General features: G+C 38.8%; 1 protein-coding gene across 1 annotated transcript in view; it reads right to left on the reverse strand.

Annotated features, from left to right (window-relative positions):
• Positions 1-410: 410 nt before the first annotated feature.
• The window catches only part of LOC131769006 (centrosomal protein of 290 kDa), a 31,998-nt gene continuing 5,978 nt past the window's right edge, over positions 411-26,430 (reverse strand). Inside the window, exons 16-69 of the mRNA XM_059084742.2 lie at positions 25,922-26,022; positions 25,355-25,426; positions 24,842-24,912; positions 24,263-24,455; positions 24,046-24,119; positions 23,676-23,793; positions 23,311-23,400; positions 22,813-22,894; positions 22,525-22,577; positions 22,345-22,404; positions 22,161-22,265; positions 21,734-21,776; positions 21,536-21,642; positions 21,264-21,353; positions 20,681-20,809; positions 18,852-19,082; positions 18,451-18,624; positions 17,955-18,066; positions 17,607-17,695; positions 17,348-17,461; positions 17,193-17,253; positions 16,628-16,858; positions 16,097-16,344; positions 15,494-15,757; positions 14,845-15,168; positions 14,557-14,619; positions 13,756-13,902; positions 13,076-13,141; positions 12,557-12,664; positions 11,694-11,738; positions 11,304-11,458; positions 10,933-11,020; positions 10,553-10,678; positions 10,046-10,111; positions 9,453-9,524; positions 9,236-9,343; positions 8,204-8,320; positions 7,883-8,038; positions 7,243-7,436; positions 7,077-7,167; positions 6,536-6,667; positions 6,093-6,182; positions 5,884-5,943; positions 5,493-5,576; positions 5,217-5,390; positions 4,572-4,691; positions 4,401-4,484; positions 4,073-4,195; positions 3,590-3,682; positions 3,167-3,240; positions 2,764-2,863; positions 2,379-2,446; positions 2,182-2,239; positions 411-1,544 (exon numbers count right to left, since the gene is read on the reverse strand). Coding sequence (XP_058940725.2) covers positions 1,380-1,544; positions 2,182-2,239; positions 2,379-2,446; positions 2,764-2,863; positions 3,167-3,240; positions 3,590-3,682; positions 4,073-4,195; positions 4,401-4,484; positions 4,572-4,691; positions 5,217-5,390; positions 5,493-5,576; positions 5,884-5,943; positions 6,093-6,182; positions 6,536-6,667; positions 7,077-7,167; positions 7,243-7,436; positions 7,883-8,038; positions 8,204-8,320; positions 9,236-9,343; positions 9,453-9,524; positions 10,046-10,111; positions 10,553-10,678; positions 10,933-11,020; positions 11,304-11,458; positions 11,694-11,738; positions 12,557-12,664; positions 13,076-13,141; positions 13,756-13,902; positions 14,557-14,619; positions 14,845-15,168; positions 15,494-15,757; positions 16,097-16,344; positions 16,628-16,858; positions 17,193-17,253; positions 17,348-17,461; positions 17,607-17,695; positions 17,955-18,066; positions 18,451-18,624; positions 18,852-19,082; positions 20,681-20,809; positions 21,264-21,353; positions 21,536-21,642; positions 21,734-21,776; positions 22,161-22,265; positions 22,345-22,404; positions 22,525-22,577; positions 22,813-22,894; positions 23,311-23,400; positions 23,676-23,793; positions 24,046-24,119; positions 24,263-24,455; positions 24,842-24,912; positions 25,355-25,426; positions 25,922-26,022 — 6,263 coding nt within the window. The 3' untranslated portion in view covers positions 411-1,379. The remainder of the gene's footprint in view (positions 1,545-2,181; positions 2,240-2,378; positions 2,447-2,763; positions 2,864-3,166; positions 3,241-3,589; positions 3,683-4,072; positions 4,196-4,400; positions 4,485-4,571; positions 4,692-5,216; positions 5,391-5,492; positions 5,577-5,883; positions 5,944-6,092; positions 6,183-6,535; positions 6,668-7,076; positions 7,168-7,242; positions 7,437-7,882; positions 8,039-8,203; positions 8,321-9,235; positions 9,344-9,452; positions 9,525-10,045; positions 10,112-10,552; positions 10,679-10,932; positions 11,021-11,303; positions 11,459-11,693; positions 11,739-12,556; positions 12,665-13,075; positions 13,142-13,755; positions 13,903-14,556; positions 14,620-14,844; positions 15,169-15,493; positions 15,758-16,096; positions 16,345-16,627; positions 16,859-17,192; positions 17,254-17,347; positions 17,462-17,606; positions 17,696-17,954; positions 18,067-18,450; positions 18,625-18,851; positions 19,083-20,680; positions 20,810-21,263; positions 21,354-21,535; positions 21,643-21,733; positions 21,777-22,160; positions 22,266-22,344; positions 22,405-22,524; positions 22,578-22,812; positions 22,895-23,310; positions 23,401-23,675; positions 23,794-24,045; positions 24,120-24,262; positions 24,456-24,841; positions 24,913-25,354; positions 25,427-25,921; positions 26,023-26,430) is intronic.

Genomic DNA, 26,430 nt, shown 5'->3' on the forward strand with positions numbered 1-26,430 from the left:
TATTACCTGTGACGACGTCGGATGATGTTTGATGACAATGAATATTGTAGACATGATCATTTTTGAGACAAAGTCACTAGGACTACTCGATATCAATCGCTGAGATTGATAAGGATTATTTTTTTCGTATAAGTGCTAAGGTGATTCCTTTCGTCTTACATGTTTCTTCATTAAAGACATTTAGTTCTCAGTTCTCGATATCGCACTGGACATGCAACGTACATTTGACCAGTCAGAACGCGTGCACCTCTATAATCATCTGAGCAAGTGAGTTTCATACAGAGAGTTCAGTTTGGCTCCACGAGTCTTCTTTGCATGGCCTTCTTGGGCCTCACTCGTCACAAACGAATCGAACATCCAGCCAGAAAATAATGTTGATCAAATAATATCGACACATTGTGAGTGTTCGTTTAGTTTTATTCTCAAGGAGAACGAAAATGTGATTACGTAGGGAAATGAGTAACAAAATGGTCAAGAGAAAACGTGAAAGCCAATAGATCAGAAAAAAATCTCAGAAAAAGAAGGGAACAAATAACCTGGAAACAAACGATCCCATCTGCGCTTCCTTCTCACTCTAGACAAGTAAAGGAAGCCGATAGGTAGTGGGGAACATGACGGAAAACGCTCCACATGAAACAAAACTGAGATGTCTAGGACGAAGGAAAGGGAAAGTGAATACATGATGATACACAATTAAAACAAAGGGACATGAGATGTCCGAAGAAGACGAAGGTTACAGGGAACTCAAGTGAAAGACGGCAAGACACGAAAAGGAAATAATAAAAACCAAAGCTAAGGGGACTAAGAACTCAACAAATGTTCAATTACTATTCTTGTAAAAAAAATTATCACAATTCCAGACTTTTATACAATAAAAATATTATCTCTAAAAATAAATTAGTTATAAATATTCTAAACCGCTTAAAATACGTTCGTATATCCCTTTTTTTCGATTTCATTCCTCAAACAATTGCTGAACAATATTAATTCTGCTAAGAAGAGGTGTTCCACAGCTTACGTTTCAATCGTGAACACGTCCGTTCCAATGAATTCCTTTGACTGACACGACATCAGTAAGTCTATAGAAATTCAGCGCCTCGATGGCATTTTTAACACAATTTTCTCAAAATCTTTTCTGGGAAAGCAATTCTTTTCTTCACAAGCCTTCTCAATTAAAAACTGCAGCGGCACTTTTGGGCGCATATTTCTATGCCTACGAAAATCTCAGCTGAAGGCCTTTGCAAAATGGGCGCGTCTTTGGCAAGTTCCCTCGTTAGGAAAGTGTTGTTGGGACACTGAAGTTCACTAAGAAATTTGCCAACGTATTTTTGGCTGTAGAACTTTCGCTGCTTTCTGTGGAGAATCTGGCTCACAAAAGTTTAATCCTCCGTAGGAATGTTCACATCAACTCCAAACTGTCGAGACATCTGCCTTAACTGTCGCTCGTACAACACGTTCCTTTCAACAGCCTTTTGGTAATTGTACTTCAAGTCTTCGATCTCTTCGAAAAAAGCGGGATCAAAGGCCTCGAGTTCTTTTCGTAGCTGAAAAAAGTGATATAGTTAACCACTTATACATATTTGTATCAAAATACATGATTCTCCCGATGCGCCTTACAAATAACTATGACCCAGACCTTTAATTAAAACTCCAACTTTGGGGAAATCGGGAACAAAGAAAATAATCATGGATGTCTCGAATATTCCACCTGCGAGTTACCTTGAACCCTCTCGATCAAAGCAAGGCTGGGGTAAAACAATTCGTCGAGACGAGATCATTTTTGATGTGAATGAATGTAACTTTGGTATGAAAGAATGAGAAAAAAGAATCCAGTTCGGAACAAGAATAATGTGTATTCGGAAATGTGCTAATTAGGCGGTTAAGGAGAACTGCATTTTGAAGTTCTATTCAATTTAGAATGCATAGGCGCGCACTAGCTTTTCGCCATGAAATTAAAAAAGCGCTAGAAGTTGAAAACTTCAAAGTCCAATCGATAAATGGTTCGACACACCCCACTTTTCCTAAACGACGATGGCACAAATCTGATTTTCAAAGCTCCGACAATTGAGAACCCAACCTTTCAAGGTGACAAGACTCAATATACTATGGCACAGGGTAAATGCCTCGTCCTATCTATCTCGTGTAGATTGAGTAGATACAAATTAACTGCCTCAGACAAACCTTGGAGACTTCATGCGACGTTCGATCGCGCTCCAACTCTACAGTTTTCAATCTCGTTCTACAAAGAAAATCAGAAAGTTATCACTGTTAATGTATTTGATACGAAAACTGCTACAGTAGCAAAAAGATTTGTTAAGTTGTATATCCTTAATTTGACATTTAGGAAAATGTGTTGAAGAAAAATCTCAAATAGTTACCTCAGTTCCACGTCCTCGGCCATCATTCTGTCGTAGTTTCGTAATTTCTCTAGAACTTCTTCATTATCCTAGAACGTCAAGAGAAGAATGCCACGTTTTAAGAAACAGTACACTGGTCGTGTAAAGTACCCATCTTTTAGACTGCTTACTGACCTTCAAAATCAACGCTCAGAGCAACTAAGTCCTTTTTAAAGCGAACAGGCTGTGCTGGTGTCAGTCACCCTCATGGATTTATATCATTCTTAGTTAAAACGTTCTTTCAATAACTGAAGTCATAGTTACTTTCGGTAAGTTGCTTCCAACGATCGACAACCCGAGAGAAAATCCTTCTACATGGAAAATCTAATAGTAAAGTTTCTTAAACTACCAAGAAGACACAACTTACCAAGTCACGTGGTAGATCACCTGCCTGTCCCATCTTTCTGAGTTGCCGTACCTCGTGTAAAATTTCTTCTTTCTCTGACTCGAGAGATGCCAACCGCAACCTAGATAACAACGACTAAATAAACGATCTAACAAGTAAAATTAAATTTTTACAGGATAATTTTCAGAACAAGCAGTCACAATGACAATAACGACCAAGGCGACGAGAGAGAAAACGATAAGAACAACAATAAATAGGCAGCCTAAGGCTTCACGCGTGGTATAGCATGGTAACAGAGGCTAGTTACCCGTCTACAAAATGCTAGGTACGATTTCTGCAAAACAAACTCCACCAATGCGTAGTCTGAGCTGCAATCATTCCAATTTTTTTTCAAAGTTTCCAGAAAGATAAAACGTAACGTTACCTTGTCTGTTGAAGTTCTTTGACCAGATCACTGTCACCTTTAATATTTGCGGGAAACCGCTCCAAAATTGTAACCTACAAAAAAAAAGGAATTAATGTTCCCAATAAAATGAAAACCAAACACAGGTAAAATTAGCAGTCAGGATCAGTTGTTTAAACTATGGTACATAGCATCACGGCTATTACTTAAATAGCACCTACATTTATATCGAGAAACGGGCATAATGAGCGAACACTAGTGAAACTAGCTCAGGTTCTTTTAACAAAACCCCTACAAAACCCCTACATACATACTGTCCGCTTTCGTAACATCTGCCTCTAGTCATTTTGGTGTTCCAAAAGATAACCACTGGGGGTCTGCACCAACCTACACATCCGAGTCTCTTTTAATGAGTGTTCTATCGACACAAAATTAATAACAAACCTTTTCCTCAAGTTCTTGCTGTTTCTTCATTAACTCAGTTTCTCTGTTTGCAGCTGCTTTCAAGTACGTCTTGATATCTTTCAACAGATTTGTCTGAGGAAAATAAACATGGTCAGGTGTTCTGAAAAACCTTGTCATTTCCCTTCCTCTCTGCCTTTCTCTCCACTTACCTTATCAGTGCTATTCAGGCAAGAGATGGGTGGGGAGGTGGAGGGCAAAATGATACCCACAGAGGAACCAACATTCACAGATAGGGCCACTCCATTATCCACCGAAAAGGGGATGAGAATAGACAAACTTGGAATTGAGAGCGTTTTTTGGATAACTGGATATAATAAACAACGTCTCTCGACTGATTTAAAAGGAAAAATGTAGCAGGTAGATTGGCGAATTACTGATCGGATGTTAGGACAAAGATGTTCAAAATATAGCTGTATATCAATACCTCAGGAAGCTCCTAGGCACATTTGAGGACAGGCTTACCTTTTTCTCCAGTTCTGCCTCTAGTTTTTGCATCTTCTCTTCGTATATCTTTGGTAAAACGACTGATTTCCATTCTTTACTATCAAGTCCATCCATGTTTGAGGCGGAAAGTCTTTGATGTAACTAATGATACAGAACGTATTCCAAAATAGATTTTCATATCACACCAATGGCAAATGGTAAGGAAAAACAGAGATACGTGTTGTGAGAAAAGGAAACTAGTTTTTATCGATATTGTCCTGAGTGTAGCAACAAGGTGATTCTATGCGCTTCTTAGTGGATTGAAATTTCCCAAACACAAAATAAATCAAGCCCAAAGTTTTGTTACCTGTTCTAATTCTTTCACAAGCTCTTCTTTTCTCTGTTCCAGATTAGCGTTTGCTGTTTTTAACTTTTCTACCTTCTCCATTTCCTGTGAGGAAAAGGACAGCAAATCAAACAAAGGACTAGACATTCGCGAGAACTGTTCTGCAAACTCAATGACCAAGTTTCAATGTACCTTTTTTAAATCTTTAAGTAGTTTCTCGTTCTCAGTCACCAGTCTAGCTGTATTTCCCTCACTACTACCTCCACGGGAGGACTGGGTCTTCTCGCTAACTTTTGCCTTCTCCAACTCATGCTGGTATAGCAGACAGAAAAATGCATTTAAGTAAAGATGTAGAGCAAGAAAAGTGGACAATTAATGGGGTGTAAACATATCCATACTCTTGAGAAGGTGCTCGAGCGTCTATGCACCATGCGTGAAGTTGAGATTGGGGAGTGGAAAAGAGAGAAATACCAACGACAAAGTGGATTTACCTTCCTCCAATAGGTGGGTCCTTAATGGGAAGGCCAAAACAACAAAAGGGGAATACAGTGACCAAAAAGAAAGGCTCCTGAGAATTTCGATATTGGTTGGAGAAAAAGCTAACTACCTCCGCTTACAGAGTTGTTCCATTCCATTTCCTTTTTAGTCATCAAATAAACAAGGACGATCCTATGTATGACCCCTTTGTACCTTACAGAGCAGCACCAAAAACAATAAAAACCAAACAACAACAATCATAACATACAAAAAATGTGACAAAAAAGGTTTTTTTTTGGCACCATTCACTGCCTTCCTGTTATCGTTGTAACTACCTAAAAACTGAAACAGGTGGTTTACCTTGAGCCGTTTATTTTCCTTTAACACTTCACCATACTGAGGGCCTCCTGCTCCAACAGTCTTCTTTAACTGATCATTCTCTCCCTGAAGTCTCTCCACAACTCGTCTCATGGCTGCTATTACTCTCTCCAGATCCTCTACGCTCTGACCACCCATACCAGTGCCCAGACTCTTCTGTCAAATCAAAGTAGTGGTAAGTACACTGTAACCATTGCTGGAGTAGTAAGCTGTTATCTTCTACTGTAGCCGTTTGATTTGTTAGAATACACTTTTTACCTTGCGAGCTTTCTCCCTCTTTTTGCTTGCTTCAAGTTCTGCTTTCAAAATTTCCACATACTCTTGTAAATCTTCTACACGAGCCTTGACAAAAAAAGATCGTAGATAAATACGATTTGAATGTCTAAAATCGGACAAAAAAATGAAAGACACTTTCATTAAGTACTTTTTAAATATAGGTCAAACAATTTATTTGAAGAACGCTGATGGATGAACAAGAACTTCAAGGGAAGAAGTCAAAGTGTGTTGATGAAATATTCGAAGATCGTGTCCATCACAGTGTGCAATTGGCCGGACATATTCAAAATTTGGTCGGGCAATTTCCAAAGATCGACTGTAATTTCCAGCTCTGTTAGCATACATTTATACAGCGAAATATCTATTTAGATACCTTTAGTCGAGGGTTTTCCTTTCGAGCTTGTTCATACTCGAATCTTAATTCCATATTTTCCTGCAAAGGAATGTTACTGTGTTTATGAGGTCTGGCCGGGTACATATTATATGTCACATCAAAATAAAGTGCATCATCAAAGCAATTTTTACATTTCTCCTAAAACCTTTTTAAAACTGTTGTGTGTGATGTCATAATCCCTAACTAACCTCTTTCGCCTCTAAGAGCTGTTTTTGAAGAGACTGATTTCTCTGATACATTTCACGATACATATCAGCATCAGCATGATCCACTGTACGCTGTCGTTAGGAAAAATAAAGGCATAAAGTTAATTGGCTGTTAAGAGCTTAAAAGGAAAGAGGTCTAACGAGCGCCATGTTAAGCAGGCGTGATGGATATCGTGCAGCCCACGAGTTTACAACCCACCCATGGGTATATCTAAGAGAAGAGCGACTAAGTGAAGAACGACAAAACTGCATTCATTTCCTTAACTGCATTTTTTGTTATTGTAGGCCTTACTACAATTAGCTCAGTTCTACGGTTTACCTAATTGTAACGATATTTTAAATGGAAACATGAAATCACCATCGTTGGGTTAGAATATAAGAAGTTAGGTTTATCATGATACATCTTATCTAATAATTATAATTACCTGCTCAGCCATTCTGCCAGCAAGGTCTCTCTCTAAATCTTCAATATACTCCACTAGTTGTTTGTTTCGAAGCTCAAGTGCTTCCATTTGTTTGTCATGACCCAGAACTTTCTGACGTCTCAATTCCTGATTCTGTGAAATAAATAAGTAGGTAAACAGAGAACTGAGTAAATAAATGAACGAATTAATCACTGAATGAATGAATGAAGAGAGGAAGGAAAGAATGAAAGACAGAAAATGAACGAGTTAGTGCATGTGTGAGTGAGAGGCATTAGCGAATGATGAATAGAAGTAAAATTTCACCAATGCCTTGCTTTAGCCCTGCGTCTTTCACAACTTAGCTGAACGCTCATAGATACGTACAAATGGGTAAATAAAGTGACGAGATTCCAGGTCCTTTTACAACAGAAATAAAATCATACTCAACAACGACTTTTGCCCATTTATGGTATTTACACTTCAGGAAATATGAAATTAATTCATGTAGGACCATTTAACTGTGTATTTGATCGTCATTACAATATGTAAAAAAGAACGATACCTCTTCTTCCAGCTTAAAAATATTCTGTCTAAGATCCTGAACAACTTCGTTAGTGACAAGAGCTTGTCCACCTGTTGAAGACTTGGCAGAACTGCAATGAATATAAGTAATGAGCGCGTACAATATCAGTTTAGAAGAAATGAAATATCAACGGACCATGACATACCTTTTCAATCTACTGTGAAGTCCTGCCTTGTCCTTCTCAGCCCTGCTTACTGCGTCTCGTAACATACCGATGGTCTTTTCGGCTTTTTCCAGCTCTCGTGTTTTCTCCGCCAGTTTTCCCTTAAGTGTTTCTACTTTTTGTTGCCACTTCTTGTTGTCCTCCCATCGCGCAACTCCTTCAGAGACCACTGCCGCCTGAAACACATGCCGATTAAGAGTAAACAAGAATGGTCCTAGCATTGATGTTCTACCCATGGATAGTACGCTCTTTGCTTATACGTCAAACGCAAGACATTTTAAATCAAGCCTGAGATCTCCACTATCGGCCAGATGGTAGAGATCGAACAGTAACCGAAACGGGTGAAGCTTTACACTAAGCAACAAAACCGTATAAGACTGAGCAAACAACATGCAATACATCGGGGTAACTTGATCAAAGACTCCCGAAACAGTATTATAATTTACACTATCTCAAGTTAATCCCAGCTCTACAGAACAATCTCAAAATGAAAACACAAATAAAAAAGTTTTTAGTAGCGGCATATTGACGAAGTAGCTAATAGTCTACTAGTAGTGAGAGGAGTTTTAATTTGGAGTGTAACTTAGAGGAAGCTTCAAACAAACAATCCTTGCGTTCTCACCCTATCTTCCTTAATCACTTCCTCAACAATCGGTTTATCGTCACCAGCTCCTCCTTCAGAGTCCTCAGAGCTCTTCTGTTTGAACTGCTTTATTTTCTCTTGAAGGCTTTTCACTCTCTCTCGTAGTTTTTCACATTCAGCTCGTTCCTGAGCAAGCTATGGAAGGAAAAACGTACCTTTAGAATAAAACTAAGCTTTCAACTCTTGCGATTCCCCATGAAAATCTGTAAATGCAATATTCCTGCTGGCAAGGTAAAAAAAGTGACGAAAGGTGCTACAATTTACTACCAAAGTATTTTAAGAGCTATCGTCGCCACTGACCGTGTTCCTCTCAGTTCTCAATTCTTCCTCTTTTTTCTCCAACTGTTCTTGCACAGTCTCTAACTCCTTCAGTTCACGCCCAAGCTTTAACAGCGCAGAGTCCTTTTTTGAAAGTTCCTAAATGAGGGCAATTAGATTAGGCATCCAATATGTACTTAAAAATACAATATTCAATACCTCAAAACTGTTGTTTACGGGTGATAGTATAGTGACAAGTTTAAAACGACAGTAGAACCCCGCTAACTCGAATTCTATAGAGTCGATTCCCGGTTTGAGTTAGCGGGGGTTCGAGTAAGCTGATAGTAAATGACGGAAAAAATGGGTCAAGGGAAATCGGATTTTGTTCAATTTACCGGGGAGTTCGAGTTAACCGAGTTCAAGTTAGCGGTATTCTACTGTAGCATTGTTTGCGAAACCTGAAAAACATTTTTCTGTCTAAAAAACCTACCACAAGCGCCTAACGCATTTCAGCACAAATGATATATCAAACGGTGCGGTTCTTGAGGACCCCATTACTCCGTTAACTTACCTAACTGCAATATTTTAAGGTCAAAACAGAAATGTCCAAATTTAGGACACAATAATATTTGTACACTACAAAAACAGACTCTTAATTTGCATACAAACCAGACATATTCCTGAGAGGCTACGGCCGAGTAATTTTCAGTTGCACATAAATTCAAATTACGCGCGTTATAGATTAACCAATTGAACTGTTTTCATTTCCCCACTGATAACGTTTCAGGGAAAGTTCTCTCATAAAGCGGTGAGGTCGGCAGTGGCTTGGGGAAATCCATTCAAGTTGTTTAGTCTATTAACGTTCCAAACGCGACCTTTACATGTTCTCATTAACCAAGAGCCAAAAAATAAGTCAGCCAGTCAGTCATTCGGTTGGTTGGTTAATCAATGAGCAAGGCAAACACTCCCCGCATAACTAATTGCCAACAATAACAAAAAGTAACAAAAGACGACATTGACCCTCAACTGTAAGAGCTATTTAGGGAGAGAAACACGCTGAAATTCTGTTTATACCTGCTTCAGTTTGTCCCTTTCCCCTAAAAAGTTCGATTCCTTCTCCTTTTGTTTCCTTAGCTCTTTCTTGAGTTTTTCCATTCTCTCTTGGAGCTCTTCGAGGCGTGCCTTAAAATCATTATAGGAAGATTTTACGATTAATCGATGTATTTTTCCATGAAATTATTGCACCGTATAATATTTTATAAAAAAAAGAAATTCAGTCTGTACAGCATACCTGAAGACCAGCAGTTTCTTTCTCCACAATATGTTGTACATTGGCCTGTTGCTCAGCCTTTTTAGCATGAGCCTGAAGAAAGAAAAAAGTGAAATATGTATCCGGTAAAAGGACGTCGAATAGTCTGTGGTTTGTGCAAATGACTTGCACTGACAAACATATCGACCAAGACGGCAGCTAAAGTTTTACTTGAGGAATTTTGTATTTTCGACATCAGCATCATTAATTTGAAATGTTTAACAATGAAACACCCCCTTTTTTCGGACTTAAGCCAAACGAAAACAAAATTAAAAAAAAAAACAAAACTGCATACTATATTGCTGTTAAAGTGAAAAGGGCTATGAGTCCTTGGCGAGAAATACATAGTCTTGATAATTACCACATTCCACAGTCATTTACTTTTCAGTCTGTGCCAGCCTCTTAGTCAGCGGTGACATGCGAAAAATGCGAGCAAGCGAAAAATGGCGGGACAGTCTGACGCTGTAGTTTCAGTCAAGCGTCGACTGCGCGCTATTTCGCTCGTCTCTTCTAACCGAGAGCCTACATAAACTACGCTAAACAGGAAAGAAGACATTTAATGGGAATTACTTCACCTGAACATTTTCCTCTGCAGTCGTAACCATGTCAGCTCTGAGCTGCAGGAGAGCTTGACTCAAGGACTTAAATACAAATCATTTATCACATGTCAGTGCACGAAAGCATAAAGAATAAATTATATATATTGTTCTTACGAGAGAGGGTGTATCAGAAAACTCGAACGAAAGGAAAAGTGAACGAACAGTAGTTGTGAATATAATTTAAACAGGGAACCAAGCAGTAAAATAAAAGAGTATCAAGTATACTGAGGGAAAAGGCGGGGAGGTCGCGTGCTTACGCAGCGATGATATAATTACTTATTTGCAGCAACGGTGATGAGTTCTGGGTAAGTACATATACACCTGTGTATCTGTGAAAGCTTTACATATAGGAACCAGATTTGTTTGTTGTACCAAGATAAAAAATGAAAAGTTGGAACAGGACGGAAAGAACACGTATATGACAATGAAGAAAAAGCAAAGGATATGGAATTCAGTTGGGCATCATGAGGGTGGCATAAATACCTTCTGTTGTTTTTCCTTCAATGCCAACTGGTTCCTAAGTCTCTCCACCAAATGTTTCATGGTTTTACTAGGAGCACGCTGGGAGGCTTCCTTTGCTAACTCAAGTTCATCCTTAAGTACCTCGATCTACGCGTAAAATGATAAAATCAACAAATAGTGCAAAGAACATACTCGGAAAAAAGAAATCCGAGTGCTCCCAATAGCATTCGACCCTCCGATTACTACTTCGGTTGCTCTACCTCTGAGCTACAGGAGACTCGTGGTAGGCCAGGCCATTGATTATGGAAATGAAGATAGCAGTATTTAAAAGCCTGGTGATTTAAGAGTTAGGAAGTAATCCTAGGCAAATGATTCGCTAGGTAAGTAGCTTCAAGACTAACCTCCTTACTCTGTTCCATTATTCTGTCATCTCGTTCTAGTTTCTCGTTGTTAAATCTCGTAATTTCTTTTGAATGATCCTCGTTTTTCCTGGTAAAATAAACAAAAACAAAAACGGGACAGTTCATGCATATTTAGTGAAGAATACGAATTTTGTCCCTTTCATCGCACGGGTTGGATCTTATGAAAAAAGCAATTAGAGCCTGGCCATCTTGGTGGCTTTAGGAGTGCCAAGTACGAAATAAGGAGACTGAAGGTGTAGCTGTTATAAGTGAAAATAACTCGAACAATAAATGAAATAACTGACCGTAAACTTAGACACATGTTCGAGAAGGAACATGTACTTGAATTGACATGTATGTTAGTGTTTTACCTGGCCATCTGCTGTTTGAGACTGTTTACTTCCTCTTCATGATCCTTTTTCATTTTGCTTATCTCATTTCGTGATTTCTTGTACTTCTCTGCCGCCACGGCCAAGGCATTGTCCTGTTCTGTCACCATTTCCTCCAACTCTGACAAACGTGCCAGCTATTAATGAAATATATAATGTAATAAGTATAAATTTGTAACGTATGGAGATAATCAGTGCTGGTAAAAATCACGTCGCATCCGTTTCGTCGAAAGCAAAAACATCTGAGATTGTCTGTCTAATGTCAGAGTTTACATCATTGGTTCGGTGTTGATTCCAACTCCCATCGGCCGCTAGACTTTTTATTTAATTTGATGAAGATAAATACCATTAGCAGACGGTAACCACACAAACCTGTTTGTGAGAAGGAACTGGAGGACCATCGTCATTCACGGAATCCTAGGAGAAAAAGGAAGACATGAGAAGAAGAGGTATAAGAATAGTGAATTCGTCAGTTGAGGACGAGGGGTAGTTCCAACACTCTATGTGTAATGTTAACACTGTTGAGGGTGGAAACTGAGTTATCAAAGCTCTACGATGAAGTAACTGAAGGTGTAACTTAGAAAAGACTCATCTGAGCAGATGTAAACAGTAACCAGTGCTCCAACAGCGACTTATCCATGTCATTGACACTACCAAGTGACCAAACTGAACTAATTGACTTTACTGACGGATCGAAATTTACTAATCAAAATCAATATAGAGCTAATACCATTAAGGTAGAATTATTAATTTGACCACAACTTTCCATAGACAAATAACTCTTCGCTTCACTGTAATGATGAATTCCACTGGGGATGTCGAAAAACCAGTTTGGAGGTCACAGATTTACTACATGTACCGTCCGAAAAATGTCACGCTTATTCAGCACCTTTGTCACACAATACGGATACTTTCTGCTTCCCTCACATTATGTTTAAAGGTCGGCAATAGACATCGTATTTACCATGGTATATAAGAAAGCTTATTTTCCCCACTTATTAAAACTTCGTGACGAAGTCTGCTATTGTCAGACAAAACGCGTAAGTGATTAAAACAAGTTTTTACCATTTTCGTGCAGTACTGCTCTGTAGTTTATCATTTTAAAAAGTTTCAATCTTATAACTTTGTTATTCTGTAAACACAATGCACTAATATGTAATAACTTTGATACTAAATCTCGCGTTTACTATCAAGACAAACTTTCCATAATCCAAATAACTCTGTTAAAAACTGACCATGTGGAAAGTCTTCTTCCTTCTAAACGTCTCGTCCGTCTCCAGATGTAACCTGTCTTGTAGGAGCTGAATTTCTGCTTTGTGTTGTTCGTTTTGAGTCTTGGCCTCCTGTACGTTAAACAAACAAACAAACAAACAAACAAGCAAAAGTTCCTCAATCAAACAAGATCGTTTATTTCTTGATTATGTGGATGTGAGATGTTTTATGCAAAAACCAAGCTTAAAAGTCTGGCCACCACTGGGCTCCGATGCATGTGTGGATGCCACGCGCGTACTGTTCGCGTTCTCGCTGAGCGCCTGTTAAGTGGGGTGAGGCCCCACAGCCTCAGTGGCAGAGCAAGGACACAGGTGCTCGGAGGATCATGGGTAACACCCCTGCTGGATGCACTTAGACTTTCTCTGACTATGGCGATATCATTCACCGAGTAATAAACGAAAAAATAATTTTTTAACCAAAAATTCATCATAAATATTCGTCATGAACAATCACCACACATTTGTAATTTATTGTCATCTGACCTCTCGTGCTTCTTTTAACATTTCCTGGTATTTAGCCAACGATTCTTCTTTACGAGCCAGCATTTGCTGTGATATTAAAAAGAAAGAGCAGTACATATGAAGATGAAGTAAACCGCTGTGAAATGATACTCTAATCATTTAGTTGATCCTTAATTGTTACGATTGCAACACCTTGAGAATTTGTTAAGAGTTCAACACAAGTGTGCGCGATAGCACCAGTGACAATTAACATTTGAGACAGTATTCTCTTTGAACCAAAACGTTGTATGAGCCTCGTGGTCTCACTTAGGTTTCCTCGCCATACACATCGTTATATCTTACTTAAATTATCATGCGTCCTTATTAATTTTTATCTTGGACTGGTGTGGCAAACTAATAACTAAATATTTAGACCAGCACCATGCGTTATTTTGCCTCGATAAGAAGCCTAAGTGAGCAGCAGATTCGGTTTATGCTATGTTGATAAACGTGCGCGACTTTCTTATCCAATCTGATCTAGAAATAACACCAACCGCGACTTGGTCACTCGCGTTTTTCAGAGCACTACAGGTATTTAAAAGGTCTGAGTTCTCATAGACTCCTTGACATAACTCCTCATGATCTGATTGGAAGTCGTGACTACCTTGACTTTGATTTTACTGAGACTGAATCGACACACAATTTTAATAAAAAGAACGTACCTGCAGACTGGAGACAGTTGCCTGTGCCACTTTCAAGGCCCGTTTTGATTCATAATCCTCCTCTACTAATCCAGCAGCTTTCTTGGCTTCTGCTGTGATCTCCCCGCGCTCTGACAGAGGGAGACGGAGGCGCAGCTCGTTTATCAGCTACAAGAAAATGAAAAGAAAGTAAAGAAATGATTCTCGCAGGTGAGCTACAATTTAACTAATTGCAGACAAGAAGCGTGAAAAAATTCAGGCTTTGATGAGATTCGAACACGTGCCTCCCGGATACTAGTTGGACGAAACTAACCACTGAGCTGCGAAGCCACAAGTTGAGAACAGGACGCATTTCAGAGGGTTTTTCTTTCCCGAGGAGGAATCTGATCATAAGTTTTACTGAATTAAATTTTATTTGACCTGCACATGATAATCAAGAAAAGCAATGATCCTTGTAGGTGAGTTTAAATTTAAAAGCAATTGCAGAAAAGAAGCCTGACGCGGTAATATTTATTTCATTAAAAAATTATAAAATGAAGATGAAGTGTAATTTGTTGCAGTGATTGTACCCTACTCATTGTCCTCTTGAAAAAAAAAACAAACAAACAAACAAAACAAAAGAATCAATGATAAAAAGTTACAAAACTGTTCCATTCAAACCGAATTCATATTTTCAATATACTTGACCGGTTTTCTTTCTCTGAATGAATTCGTGTACACAAAATTGAATGGTAATCTTTGGGCTGATACTTTAATAAGAAATCAGTCGTAAACAGTTAGTTCATGAGGTTATTTTACTCCTGAATTAACTAATCAAACTACCTTATCTTTCTGGGTGAGCCTTTCTTCTGACTGCTTGAAAGCTTGATCCAGCTCTTCGTATTTCTGCGATTAAGCATTGTTTTTTTTTCAATTTGACGTGTGACGACAATATACAAATAGACATGCAATAGACAGCTTTATATACCAACAGAATATATATATCCAAAAGTAATAAAAAAAAACACCATATTCGCCTGATCTACTTAACGCTTTCCATAGTTTTGCACATTCCCCTCTCCACAATCCCTTATTTTCTGGTTTCCTGTTCCTTTTTTTAAGTATTGTTACCTTTTTAAGAGCTCTGCTTTCCTCTCTCGTTCCTACTATAATCCTTATATGCTCCTTTATATTTCTAATCGCCAATTCAAGCTGATTTGCTACTGGAAGATCAGGGTCTGGTATCGAGCCAGTAGCCTCCTCAAACTTAGCAGCTGCGTCTGCTAGTTGTTCCTGTTGTTTTTCTAGCTTGTCAATCAGGCGCTCAAGCTCCACCTCCCTCTGTTCCCATAGCAACTGCCTCTCTTCGTGCTCTTTGGCAAGCTGGACATTTTCATCCTCCAGATCCGAGATGGTGCGTTCCTGAACTTTTGTCATATTTTCCAGGTGTTTCAACTGAAGTACAGCAAGAAAACGCATGATTGTAATCTAGAAATGAACTAAGGAAGACTGATTTGAGGGAGAACTCAGTTCTCTACAGTTTTTGTATGTGAGTGACCGACCGTCAAACCTAATAGCGCCCAACGAAATAGCATCCAGAGGTCTCCGTTATATTTGAAAGTCTACTTCCAAAACGAGCACTGTTTGCCGGTTAGAAAACCTAACATCGTAATTAACTCCTTTGCTGACACTCAAAAATGCTTTACTGTTCTACACTACAAAACTGTGCAAACATATGTCATCAAACGTAAATTGCAAACAAAGCTTCCATTTCTATTACCTCTTCCTGCAGTCTGGTAATAGCACGGTTCAGTTTAAGGTCCTGCAGTCGTATTTCGCCCATCTTTGCGTGCCATTCAGTGACTTTAGCTGCCCCTTTGCCATCCTTTAACGTACACATCAGTTCCTGTAACCCATCGTGTTGAAGCTTAAGCTCAGCAAGCTTGTCTTCCGCTGCTTCTCTGTCGGTTCTAGCTTTCTTAAGCTCTCCTTCAAGCTTGTGCTTGTCTTCGTGTAACGAACGCATAGTCTCGGCAAACTTTTCCTGAACAGAGAGCAAATTGGAATGGAGGTTAAGCAGTTCAAATTGTACATTTAAACTGACGAGAAACGACAACCTGTAAGATATGTTTCAACTCCTCTTTCAATACTTTGAACATTAATCTTGGTTAAAGGGAGGAGCACCAGTTCCCATCATCATTTTCAATATTTTCAATGTCTATTTTCCAAATTGACAAGATCCCTTTTTTTTACATGCGTCAAAAAATAATAAGCCTAGACAGCGCAAATGGTTTCAGAGAAAAACAGGTGGGCGAAAACAGATCTTTATCCGTTCCGGGGTAGGTCAACGTGTTGTTATATTGACGTAAATGTGCTTAATTACCTGTTTCATCAGTGGCAGAGCTCCGCTGTACTGCCTCCGCAGATCTTGAATGGTTCTCTTAAGGAACTTTGCCTTGTTCCTGGCCTCCGTCTTAGCGTGATACAAAGCCTGGTCTTTTTCATCGATTTTCCGCTCGAGCCGTAACACATGAGCTTCCTGTCTGGACAGCTTCTGCATAGCAGCTTCCAGTTTCCTCACGGCTGTACCTTCACTCACCTGAAGGGCCACGATATGGTGGTGCAGTTTACCTGAAGATCGTCAAACATATCCTTTTAATATTGATAGAACGTCCAAAACGATAATTTTTTAAGACGTATTTTTAATTTAGGATCAAATAAATCCTCTGCTTTACTTTCTTATCCGCTAATACTGTAGTTAAAGATTAACAATTCTCATTCAAAATGTACAGCTGATTGCTTTCATGGATCAAAGAAGACATGTCGTGTTACCCTCCATGTTACTAACTAAGTCGTAAAGTTAATATTTTAGTTACTCCCAAAATAGTTTTAAATTTACATCAAATATTTATACCTATAATGGTCTTGTCATCACTCTCCATCTGCATGTCGTAAAGTTGCTTCCTGAGAGATGTCAGCTCTCTGTCCTGTGACTCCTGCTGCGCTTTGATGGCTTCGGTTTGATGCGAAGCCACTTCCGCCACCTCCTTCAATCGTGACACTTCCACCTTTAGCTTAGATTCGGACTCCTCCAGAGACTGGACACGACGCGTGACAGCCACATGAGTATCCTGTGTGACAGAGTCTAAGCGAAAATACAACCACTTAATTTAAAATGCTGTCTAGTGACGGGGAATGTTATTTGGTAACGGTGAATGGTGTGAAATGTCGGGTGACGACTTTGTATGAGCGGAAATTAAGGTTAATGGCGTCATTAGTCCCGCAAATGTACTTTTGTCTATGTTGGGAACCGCGGTGCCATCAGACTTCGATGAGGGTTGACCTTGAACCTCCTAGATAGCAGTTGGGCGTAACTACGAACTGAGTCACCAGGTCACAAGCTGTGTGACTTCTACAATCAGAGAGACGTCTACATGTCTAAAGTTAACCTTTATGAAAGACATAAAGTGAATAATTACTGGATATTTCGTCCCTAAGCTGCCGCTCAACTCTCTGAGATTCAAGATTCAACTTGCTGATCTGTAAAAAAGAGAGAACTCGTCGTCATCAGATATTAAATTCCGAGATGGCGTTATGAAATGTCTAGGAATGAGACAATTCAGTACACACTGACCTCTGCAAATTTTTGTTCCAACTCTACATTCCTTTCCTCTAGTTGCTTGATAAGAGACTGAACTTGTTCATATTTCCTCGTGGCATGGTCGGCACGCTCTCTCTCATTCAGTTCCTGGTAAAGTTAAGGTTTAGTTGAATCATATATCAACATCGTGATTTACACTTTTCTGGGTGCTTCATCAGTTATCGTGCACCACACAAAGGGATAGATATACAGTCTGGGTTACCAAACACAGCCTGTATGTATCACGATATACCTTCATTTCTAACGTGGCGAGTTTTCTTGATATTCTGTCCATCTCTTCCTGCCGCACAATGCTGGTGTCTCCTCCACCCTCTCCACCCTCTGAAAAAGCAAAATGTTTCATTTTTCTCAGGTGAAATTTGTTTCACCTACCATAGGAGTCAAAGAGAAACATTAAACGCCGCAGTGACTGACAGAAGGCCAATGAAACACATGATTTTCAGCAGGTATCAGTAGGATTCGTATCTAATTGAGGAAAGAGGTTATTGTTTTCTTTTACTATGGAAAGAGCGAGTTTTTATCACCCCTACGATTTCGTTAAGATAGGAGCTACAAATCGACAGCGCTAAATCTTTGTCACCTTTCGATAGCAGTTCATTCACCATCTGCTCTAAACTGTGGTTTCTTTCCTTCACTGAGGTCATCTCCCTCTTCAGATCAGCTTCTCTTTCTTCCAAAGCCTTCAAGTCGGCCTGAAGGAAAAAAAATCATTAGTAACTTTCAGTGATATGAACAAAGTATTCAGGAGGCTTTCTACATCATAAAACAAGTAGGTCTGATGGGCAAGATCAAGCCATACAATGTCCACTACAGTATGGGTCTTTTGTTTTCAGCGAGAACGGAAGTTTCGCAAGCAAGAGGTATATGTATCAATTTTAAAACGCAGCTTATTGTGGAGTAGCCAACCGCACTAAGAGGAGAAACTTATAAATTTAACCACGCATCATTAGTAATAACCACACGGAGACAATTACTTCATTACTCTGATAGATCAAAGCTATGACAAGATCGAAAGGAACCGGCTAGACAAGAAACGCAGGCTTAACGCTTAATAAATTGCTAGAAGCACTTCATACCTCTAGATTGTCGACTATGGCTGATCGTGCCACGAGGCTGTTTTCCCTTTGTATAACGTCGCGATACTTGGCCGTAAGTTCGTTATACTGTTTGTTCGCTGCTTCTAGTTCTGTTGCAAGAACACTCTCATCTAGAGCTTGCTGTAATACTCCAATCTTGTACGTGGACATTTCCTTAAATATAAGAGAGTTCAACAAAGTATGAAAGTGATTGAAAATACTAAGTCAATATTGTCAGGTTTCAAAGTAATAAAGATGTGTTGTTCAAACTTCATGCACAAGACTACATGCCACGCCACTCTAAATTCTTCTACTATAACAAACGAACAAAATATAGTGTTGGAAATTGAGGAGGATGAAGGTTAAAGACAAAAAGAAACAAAACCCTGAGCATTTCTTACTTTGTGTCTTTGAAGGTAACCCAGTCTCTCGGTAATTGCGGTCTCCATGGCAACAACATCATTTTTGTATCTCTTGTTTTCTTTCCTGAGTGCAGCTTCCACCTCTTGCATGGCCGTGTATCTCCTGCTGAGCGACTTCTCGTTCACTCTCAAAACTGTAACCTTTCTTGTCATTTCTCCAAGTCTCTTTTTCTGCTTGTCCTCGTCTTTTTCCAGGGTATCGAGTAATCTCTGCGGAAAGGAAAGTCCAAAATATCGAACTTCTCCATAAATTCACACAATAAATTAAAGAAATGAAAACAAAAACTGCAAAAAAACGTATGTCTTCAACCAAGAATGTCATTTGAACGAATCAAGGAACTCGACTCAGCACCCACATCACCTAATCTGACCCGGTTTCCTGGTGACTTACCAAGCCCCTATTCCGAGTGGATAGGGGCCTGCTTCCAGCCTGATTTCAGATACCTTCAAGTAGCGCGCGCAATTCTGAATATATTAATTTGTACGTTGTGGTGAAAACCATCTGGCTACGAACACCATCGAGTAGCGAGGCTCAAAACGCCTGGAGTCATCATACTTCGTCTTACGCGTCCCACGGATTTTCTTTGTTTTATATATCTAAGCAGCAGCCCCCATTAAGCGCGAAAATATGAATGGATATTTGTCTCCGGACATGATCTTTTACGGGATGCGAACAGTTCGAGCGAACTCTGAGCTTGGAGGAACAGATCAATTCCAAGGACAAATATTTAGAAAATAAACCCCTTCTGGCGGCTGATATGTCGGCTAATAATCATGTTCGCGGCCAAGATATTTTCCGAAAAAATAAAATGAATATAAGGCCGAGAAGCGAAGCTTCGAGGGAAAAAGGAGAAAATTTTAAGACAATTTCTCAGCCAAGGACATATCAGCCGACATGCCAGCCGCCAGAAGGGTGTTCATTTGTTTTAAAACCCCCCTATTAATTTTCGTATCGGCTAGTTGACAGCTTATTTTATTGACTTTTTTGTACTTTCCGGTTCAGTATTTAAGAACAGATTTAAGAATGTTACTATCACTAGACTCTACAAATCGAGTTCGTTTTTCTTACATGTAAACTAAAAACGATGAAACAGTGCAACTTTTGAACTGGCTTTTTTCCGCTGGCTTTCTTTATTTACGACGGAAATATTAGCTGGACAAATATCGACACAAACGCGGTTTACTACGTAATAACTGCCCGGTAATTTTGCACCACGTGACGAAAAGGAGCCGATGGAGTCGCGCAAAATCTAATAGATGGGCAATAAACGAGCATAATCTCGCACCAAAAGGAGGCCATTGTGTTATTATCAACGCACGGGAAAAATGAGCATAATCTCGCACCAAAAAGAGGCCACTGTGTTATTATCAACACGCGGGAAAAATGTTTACGAACAGCTAACCGTGTTCTTTTCAATGTTGTCTGGCTCGATTAAATGAACAAAAAAAACATGTTCCTTCAGTAACAACAATACAACACTTTCTCATCTTGAATTAAATTTTAGGCGCAGAGTTTTCGGACGTAACGATTGAAAACTGGGGATTATCGTTTGGGGTGTATCCTCGGATATCCCTCAGTTTTAGCTAGGGGATGCTCGGTCGCGTCATGCGTTTAGACCAATCGCGCGCGGGCAAAAATATTCAATAGATTATAAGCTCCCTTGTTCATTGAATATGACAAATGCAAAGCAATCAGCGACTTGTCGAATTTGGGGTTAAATCCTTACATTTGGTATATCTATAAATATAAAAAGAACTTTTTTATCTTCTACGTAGGGAAGAATAGCAGAATTTAGCAGAAATAGTACCTCGAATTCCATGAGCCTGATTTTATCATGTTCTCTGGCAAGTTCAGTTGAGACCTTATCTTCTTCGATCGCTTTCTTCTCCTCTTCCCATTTCTCTTTTTCTTTCATAAAATCAGCATAAAGAAGCCCCTATGAAACAAAACAGAATAAAGGTGAAGTATAAAAACAGCTCAGATTGTATGAAATAAAAAAGTCATATTGTTGATTTGTTTATTTTACTTGCGCGGAACTCTGGGAGTGAGTTTTCGTGCGCCTCACTCCTCGAGTTACGCATCAACCGCTAGATCAATTTTTTTTATCACTGATGTTTTTCCCCCTTGCGAAGATATTTTGCCGAAAATGAGGTACTGTTCGTAGTCTATGGTTTGCTTTCTTGTTTTTCCTTTTCATCGAGGTACAAAACGCCTAATACCTTCTCCTAAGATTATCAGACCCGTAATATTCTTCCCAGAATAGTTTTGTTCGAGATGTCAGTCAACCAAGCCCAGCCCTCCCTTCCCCGTCACCCTTCCTTAGCATTTGGGAGTTAGGGTTGATGGACTGACCATTCAGGCTGGGAAAACCAGATGGGGAGTTAACCAACCTTTTGGTGAAGAATGACCGAGAATTTCCTCTTGAACATCTCAAGATCCTTCTCCATTTTCTCCAGTAGTTGCTCTTTCAGGGAGACTTCCTTTATAAAATGAATTAAGGAAACATTGTGATTATATTGCATGTAAACTGCCAGAAGCAAACATAATAGACAAATAAATAAATAAATAATAACTCAGGTTCATGAAAGCAAAAATAAATAAAAAATATGAACGCAAGTTCATGAAAGCTGTTGATAAAAGTATTCAAAGCTCTATTTGTCACCTGAAGTACTTGTATAAGATGCTCGTTAAGACTGGCGATGATCTCTGTTGAAGACGGTGTCATTCCCTGCGGCAAAGGCATGGGTTGTAACTTGACGGCGCCTTCACCTTAAGTTGCAAACATATCAAAGTAAATTATAGTAATAACAGACAATCTGTCCTTAATTTAACTTAAAGCTTCTTTAAACGAAGAACTTACCAATCTCTTTCAACACTTTAATATCTTTTTCGAGATCCTCGATCTTTTGTTGTGGAAGAAAAAAAAAGAAAACAATGAAATGAATAAAAAATAAATGAATAGATAAATCATAACAAAAAATTTGCAATCAAAGACACACTCAATTTCAGCATCATTTTAGCTAAGTGGTGTTTTTATGCCCAGGTCCCCCTTTTTCAATGTCCACTTTAAACTCTTTGACCTTGTATTCGCTATCACCCTCATTTGGGTGAGGAGGGATACTTAACCCACTCACACGTACGTTTAATAAAGAAAGGAGTTAGAGTTGTCCTATGAATGTTTTGAGAGCGTCTATGGGACTTTGGGTAATGACTGCGAATTCATCTCCAAAAGATGTTGAGCAGTTCAAATCTTAACAAAATAAATTTCTTACAACACCGTTTACTACCTTGGTCTTTTTCCTCTCCAACTGCATAATGGCTTTAGCTGTTTCTTCTCGGGCATTATGCAGTTCGTGTCGGAGTTCTTCATTCCTCCCACTTAGTTGTTCGATCTAAATCCAAAAGAAGAACTTACAGCTTGAATGATATTACATACGTGTTCACTAAAGACGAACAGGAAAGGGAACTTACCTGAGCTTTCAATTGTAGTGTTGTGTCATATTGACCCACTGCATTTCTAGATTCTATCATCTTTATGGAAAACAAAAAAAATTGGAATGGAGATTTACAGTTCAGTTTCCGAAAGGAAACAAAAAAAATTCAAACAATTTGAAACAAATTCAACTAATGAACGATGGAAGCGTAACTTACAGCCATAAGCTTTTCTAAGGCTGGTACTTGTACTAATTTATTTTCCTCTGCTCCTAAAACGAGAAAAAAAATCAAGTCATCAAGCTTTTTCTTTTCTTTCAAAAGCTTCATGGGTAAATCATGACAAATCGATCTCTTGTTACAAAACACTCCACAGGGAGGAACTATAAGCATCCGAACAATAAAAAGACGAGGAAATACTTCATCAACAAATGGTTTTAGGGAGGTACCAAGACAAATTTTGCTTTTACTTTTAATTAAAACATCTGGCAAACCCACAAAACGAACCTTGTGCTGCAGCATGTTCTCTCAGCTGTGCTAAAATCTCCCGCATCCCAACTTCCAACTGCTTATTCTCATCTTTAAGTTCCTATGCACAGGGATCGAAATTCGCAATATAGGCAGGTAAGGACTTTTAAGTGCTTTGTAGCTCACCCGTTCAATTATTCTCCTGCTTAAGTCTTGCAGGATCTACACGTCACTGTATTTTGCTTCGTCTCCGGAAAATGTTATACTGAATATCGTTTGTCAGTTTGACCACAACTAAAAAACCACGAATCACCTGAAAGGGAATAAAACGACTAAAAAAAGTACAGATTAAGTCCCAAAAGTGATTAACATGCAACTTCTCCCTATAACATCCCACTTCTATTTTGTTCGAAAACGTTTTGACCTGATAGAGAAGTAAAAGTAGAAAGGGAGAGAAACAGGGATTCGCAGATTCAGGGTTATTCAGATCTACCCAACAAAAATTGTTATCACAACTGGCCACTGACTTCTCTGTACCTTATTCTCAGTCTCGATCTTCTTCATATCAGACTTGTACTTTTCAATTTGTTTTTCATTCTTTTCTACTTCTCCTTCCAGCCTCTGGTTCTGAAAAACAAACAATCAAACGAAGGTCATCTACAATAATTTAAAAACGTCATGGACCACAGGCCGTAAAGTTTTCATTTCAGACTCAATTCAAGAAAGAGACGTGTAATATTCTTTATCGAAATTTAAAAATCTCAGCTGTATGTACATCTACTCGAGGAAGTGCAGTTCCATGTACTAAAGATGGTTGTTTACGACTCGGCAACCGCTTGTAAAAAAAAGTTCTTGAAAACTTCTTTATACCTAGCACGTGACTGTTCGTTCCTGGTACTTACCATAGCCTTGGTGACGTCACTATCAGAATCCACTACAGGTAGTCTCCTAGGCGAAGAGACTACATCCTCTTCTTCGGCCACGATCAAGTCTTCTGCGGTGATTCCTAACTCTACAGCCCTACCAGGGAGAAAAGGCATTGCAAAAATTCAAAACCGATGCGTTATCGGTTATTGGAACTACGTGTCGCTCATTGGTGAATGACTTACAGGCACACTTAATTCCCATGAATCTTCAATTTGAAAACGTTCTACGTTGGTGGATGTTCAACATGTATAGAATGCCCCTCCCTTCCATCTCCATGAATTAACAATTAACGAAGTATTATGGCTAACCGAAAAAAAACAACAACAACAAACAACCCACATTTACCTTTGACCTCTGTGCAGTGCTTGTTTTCGGAGCTGACGCTTAAGCTGAAGCCTTTCTTCCTCTAACCTTTCCACCTTCAAAAATGAAGAAAAGAAAAACTCAAAACAAATAATTACCATTTAAAAGAAGTTCCCCAAAGTGCATAGAACAATAAAAACATTCAATAAATACATATTCGTTATGTTAAATTTTCCTCGAAGTGTAAAAAGTAAATTACCTCTTTAGTCAATGCTCTGTTCAGAGCCACTGCCTGTTCTGCTTTAACTTTCTTTTTGTGCCGTACATCTTCAATGTTGAGCGACTCCTTAGGATCCATTCCAAGCCGCTCTCGCAATTCCTCGTTTTCCATCTCACTGTCATTTACTTTGATCTCCAAGTTGTTTACTTGACTGGTCAGGTCTTCAATGTTTCTGAAGGGAAAAAGAGTTAAATGAAGAACTAACCAAAAAGGCTAGGAATACACTGTAAAATCATCTTTACAACACAGAATTGTGTGCTTCCTTACTTCCCGGACACATGTTACCGTACATCAGTTCGGCAACAGATTAGAGATGACATCCAACTATGATAAGAGCAAAGGCATAGGCAAGTGCAGCATTGACGTTATCGTTAGAGAGGGTCGAGGGGGGGCTAGGGGATATTAAAAGGGGGAACTTAGGCGTTTATCATTAAGTGGGGTTAGGGGGTTATTAGAGAGGTGGGTTGGGGTCAAAGCAACATTAGCAGCCTTCGAAAAAAGAATTTTTCCAAAAAAACTGGATACATTGATAAATATTGCTTTTTTTCTGTATCTTACTGGTCTCTGATACGAATCTGAGCCTTGCAGTCCTTGATTTCCTGCACTGCTTCACTCAATCCATATTCTCCCTACAGTAAAGAAATAGTAACATCAATTGTCATGCAATCTTCAAGACTGCTGAACGTATACGACTTACTAATAAGTTTTTTTAATCAGGTAATAATTAACAATTATCCACTGAGTTGGAGGTGAATAGTGGTGGATATTTACCGAGCCGCAAAGCGGCGAGGTGAACATCCACCACTCTCGACGGCACTGTGGTGAATAATTGTTTCGTAGAAACTGTACCACACAAATACGAAAAAACTAGTTATTTCTTACAATATACCAAAAACTGGTCAGATATTAAACTCTTGACATGCGATTTTTTATCACCGGCTTCTAAGTGAAAAATAGACCTTGCTAATCAGCGCGCGCGAAAAGCACCATTCAATTGTATAGTATAATTTATATAAATAAATGATATCATAATATTCAGTTTACTTCAGTTATGGAAGAGTAACTCCTTACCCTCTCATATTGCATCATTCGAGCCAGCAAGTCGTTCAACTGCTTGTCTTTCATAGCTGCAGCCTTTTCTGCCTGTTTAGGAAAGACAAACATAAATAAATTTTAATACTGTGTGTTGCACTCAGACCTAATTAAAAGTAATTTTAACAATGCAAAAAAAAAAAAAAACAGATTTTGTGGTCAAAGAATATACTTGGTATAATTACAAAACTGGTTTATTAGATCAGTTTTTGAATTCAATCAAGGTGCAATGGTCATCTTATAGAGAGCTGATTACTTATCACGTCTGTGGCTGGGATCTGATAGATAAGCTGACTCTTGCATGTATGTCTAATTTCAGGATAAACACCATGGTTTTTCTTTTTACTCAAGGGCGTATACATGTATGTAGGGCGCAGTTTGGTGGACTTTAAGGCCTGTATGATTGTAACAAACCTGATCCAAAGTCACGACAGTCTAGTACATATGTTATTACTAAGAAAAGATTTGTTGTTGTTTCGCTTTATCCAAACTAAAGCAAAACTAACTAAAAGCAGTTTCTTGAAGCAAACCCTTTTGAATTATTACCATGATCATCCTGTCTTTAAACTGCAAAACTTCCAACTGTTCTTTTTGTAGCGTGCTGTTTAGATCTCTGATTCTTTTTTGCTGATATGCTGATGGAACACCTGTCAAAAACAGCATCTTCAAATCAAAAATTGATTTGCGTCAAAAACAGAGTGTGCAAAATACGCACATGCCTTAACCCTCCAAACACTGGGAGTGACTCACATCTAATTTCTCTTTACAACTTCACCCCTAAATCTAATTAATGTTGAGACAGGGGATGTATACAGAACAGAGTGGAGAACTTGTATACTGATGTTAGGGTGTGCCGGTTAAGTGTACTTTGAATTGTAATCCAAAAGCATGTGCTGTTAAATGTAACTCTGAGTTACAATCCAAACCAAGGATTTAAATACCCACATTTCATGTAAACATGTAACTATATAAAATAAAAAATAAAACCACAAATTTATAGTACAAACTTTGCATTAATTCTATGTAATTGTTTTCTTAGAGGGTAACACTGATAA

The sequence above is a fragment of the Pocillopora verrucosa genome, chromosome 1 (genome assembly GCF_036669915.1).
Source record: "Pocillopora verrucosa isolate sample1 chromosome 1, ASM3666991v2, whole genome shotgun sequence".
Lineage (NCBI taxonomy): Eukaryota > Metazoa > Cnidaria > Anthozoa > Scleractinia > Pocilloporidae > Pocillopora > Pocillopora verrucosa.